Genomic DNA, 2,489 nt, shown 5'->3' with positions numbered 1-2,489 from the left:
CCGGGCCGCTCAAAAAGAAATTTCTCACAAGGATGGGCAGATTCGAGATTTGGAAGGCCATGCCGAGAAGGCGGAGAGTGAAATGTGTAGAACCAGAGCAGCCGAGAAACTGCCTGCAGGGTCGGTGAATACAGCCGTTACCGATAGAGTAAGCCAGCGATTGATAGACCATGCAATAGCCAATTGGGATACGGCTGCCATGTTTTCCAAAGAAGCCATACGATCCCACGCTTATGAGGAAGGCTTCTTTGACGGGCGAAAAGTCGACATCAAGAAGACCAAGGAGAAGCTGGCTGATGATGTTTGTCGTGCGTTGCGAGAACTGTGGTTTCAAACATGGATGGCTTAAGGCTCTTTAGGCCGCTGGTATTGACGCAGTGTCGCCCCTGTACCAAAGTTATAAATTCGAAGCCTATGATGCCGAGAAGACTGACGATGAAGAGGAGGCAGACGAAGGGGAGGTCGCTGCTACCTCTCACAGAGTGCAGTAATTTAGCTTTGTCACAACTATTGGCATTTGTTGTAATAAAACTCATGTTATTTTAATGCCTATTGTGTTTATTTCTTTTGTACAATATGATGTGTCGCTTGCATGAATTTTATACTTAATTTGGAAAAGTCTAATTCTGATTGTGATATGGAACTCCGCCAGTTATGGAGTGCCAACTGTGCACTCAACTTGGCTCAGAGTTCGATGTAATGGCCAATTGTGCCAAGCACAAAGGGCGCTCTGAATTCGGAGGCATATTTGGCCGATCGTGGCTTGTACAAGGGGCACTCCAAATTTGGAGTCTTCTATAATGGCCAATTGTGCCAAGCACAAAGGGCACTCCGAATTCGAAGGCTTATTCGGCCGATCATGGCTTACACGAGGGGCGTTCCAAATTCGGAGTCTTTTGTAATGGCTAATTGTGCCAAGCACAAAGGGTGCTTCGAATTCGAAGGCTTATTCAGCAAATCATGGCTTGCACGAGGGGTGCTCCAAATTCGGAGTCTTTTGTAATGGCCAATTGTACCAAACACAAAGGGCGCTCCGAATTCGGAGGCTTATTCGGCCGATCATGGCTTGCACAAGGGGTGCTCCGAGTTCAAAGTCTTTTGTAATGGCCAATTATGCTAAGAACAAATGGCGCTCCGAATTCGGAGGCTTATTCGGCCGATCATGGCTTGCACGAGGGGCACTCTGAATTCGGAGTCTTTTGTAATGGCCAATTCAAAGGCATATTTGGTCAACCATTAGAGTAAGAACCAAGCAAATATGAGCGATGAAGATTCATTGAGAACTGTATAGATACATTTGCGAAAAGAAAACTGAATCATTATATCATAACAAAAGGCTGGTTTCCATGCCGTTTAATGGTAAAATTTGCACAAGTGAGTCGCATTCCATGGTTGGGGAAGTTTCTTGCCAGCCATGTCTAAGAGTAGATATGCTCCTACCCCAACAATTGAGTTAACTTGGTAAGGATCGTTCCAGTTGGAACCTAGTTTGCTGTCTGCCAAATTTTTGGTGGCAAGAAGCGCCTTTTTGACAACCAATTTCCCTGGGGTGTAACGGTGCTACTGCATGCACTGATTGTACGATTTGGCGAGCTGCTGCTGGCATCGTGCCATATGCATAAGAGCTTGATCATGATGCTCTTTAATCAGATTGAGGTCTAAGGCCAACATCACATCATTTTGCCCCGTGTCAATGGCCTTTGATCTTAGAGTAGGCAGGCCGATTTCAAGAGGAATAGTAGCTTATGTACCAAAACACAAGGCGAATGGTGTTTCATCGGTAGGTCGCCTTGGCGTGGTGCGATGAGCCCACAACACACTGGGCAGTTCTTCAACCCACTTCCTTTTGGCCTTTTCTAAGCGCTTCTTGATTCTATCTAGGATCGCTATATTGGTGGACTCAGCCTGGTCGTTGCTCTGCGGATAAGCTGGTGAGGAGAAGTACGGTCGTATACCATATGTGTCGTACAATTCGCGATAGACACCGCAGTTGAATTGGGTGTCGTTGTCAGAAATAAGTGCTCGTGATATGCCAAATCGTGTTATAATGTTCCTCCATACGAAGTGGTTCACGTCTTTGTCTCGGATATGTGCCAATGGTTCCGCCTCGACCCACTTCATGATGTAATCCGTTGTGACAATCAAGAACCGTTTACTCCCTGGTGCTCTTCAGAATGGTCCGACGATATCCAGTCCCCATTGGGCAAAAGGCCAAGAGCTAGTGACGGCATTCAATTCTTCTGCGGGCAAATGAGTCAAGGGGGAGAATTGTTGGCATTGTTCGCACTTCTTCACGTAATTCTTTCTATCAGTTCGCATGGTTGGCCAATAATACCCCTAGGTTACGGCTCGATGGGCCAGTGAACATCCACTGGAATGGGCGCTGCAACTGCTCTCTTGTGTCTCGGCTTAAAAATCCTCCACTAGGTTTGGATGCACACATTCCAAATACGGCCTTGAAAGAGACTTCTTGTAGAGCTTTCCATGGG

At 46.6% G+C, this 2,489-nt stretch overlaps 1 protein-coding gene across 1 annotated transcript; it reads right to left on the bottom strand.

The window, feature by feature from the left end:
* Positions 1–1,743: 1,743 nt before the first annotated feature.
* LOC145799566 (uncharacterized) lies at positions 1,744–2,121 on the bottom strand. The gene has a single exon (XM_082889161.1). It carries the CDS (start codon positions 2,119–2,121, stop codon positions 1,744–1,746), a length of 378 nt encoding a protein of 125 aa, XP_082745287.1.
* Positions 2,122–2,489: the final 368 nt, after the last annotated feature.

Source organism: Camellia sinensis, chromosome 9 (assembly GCF_055761805.1).
Source record: "Camellia sinensis isolate YWXY chromosome 9, ASM5576180v1, whole genome shotgun sequence".
NCBI lineage: Eukaryota > Viridiplantae > Streptophyta > Magnoliopsida > Ericales > Theaceae > Camellia > Camellia sinensis.
This window is presented reverse-complemented; position numbering and strand designations above follow the sequence as displayed.

Coding starts and splice junctions, on each gene's coding strand:
- LOC145799566 (XM_082889161.1), bottom strand. CDS start 2,121: ATGAAGTGGGTCGAGGCGGAACCATTGGCACATATCCGAGACAAAGAC.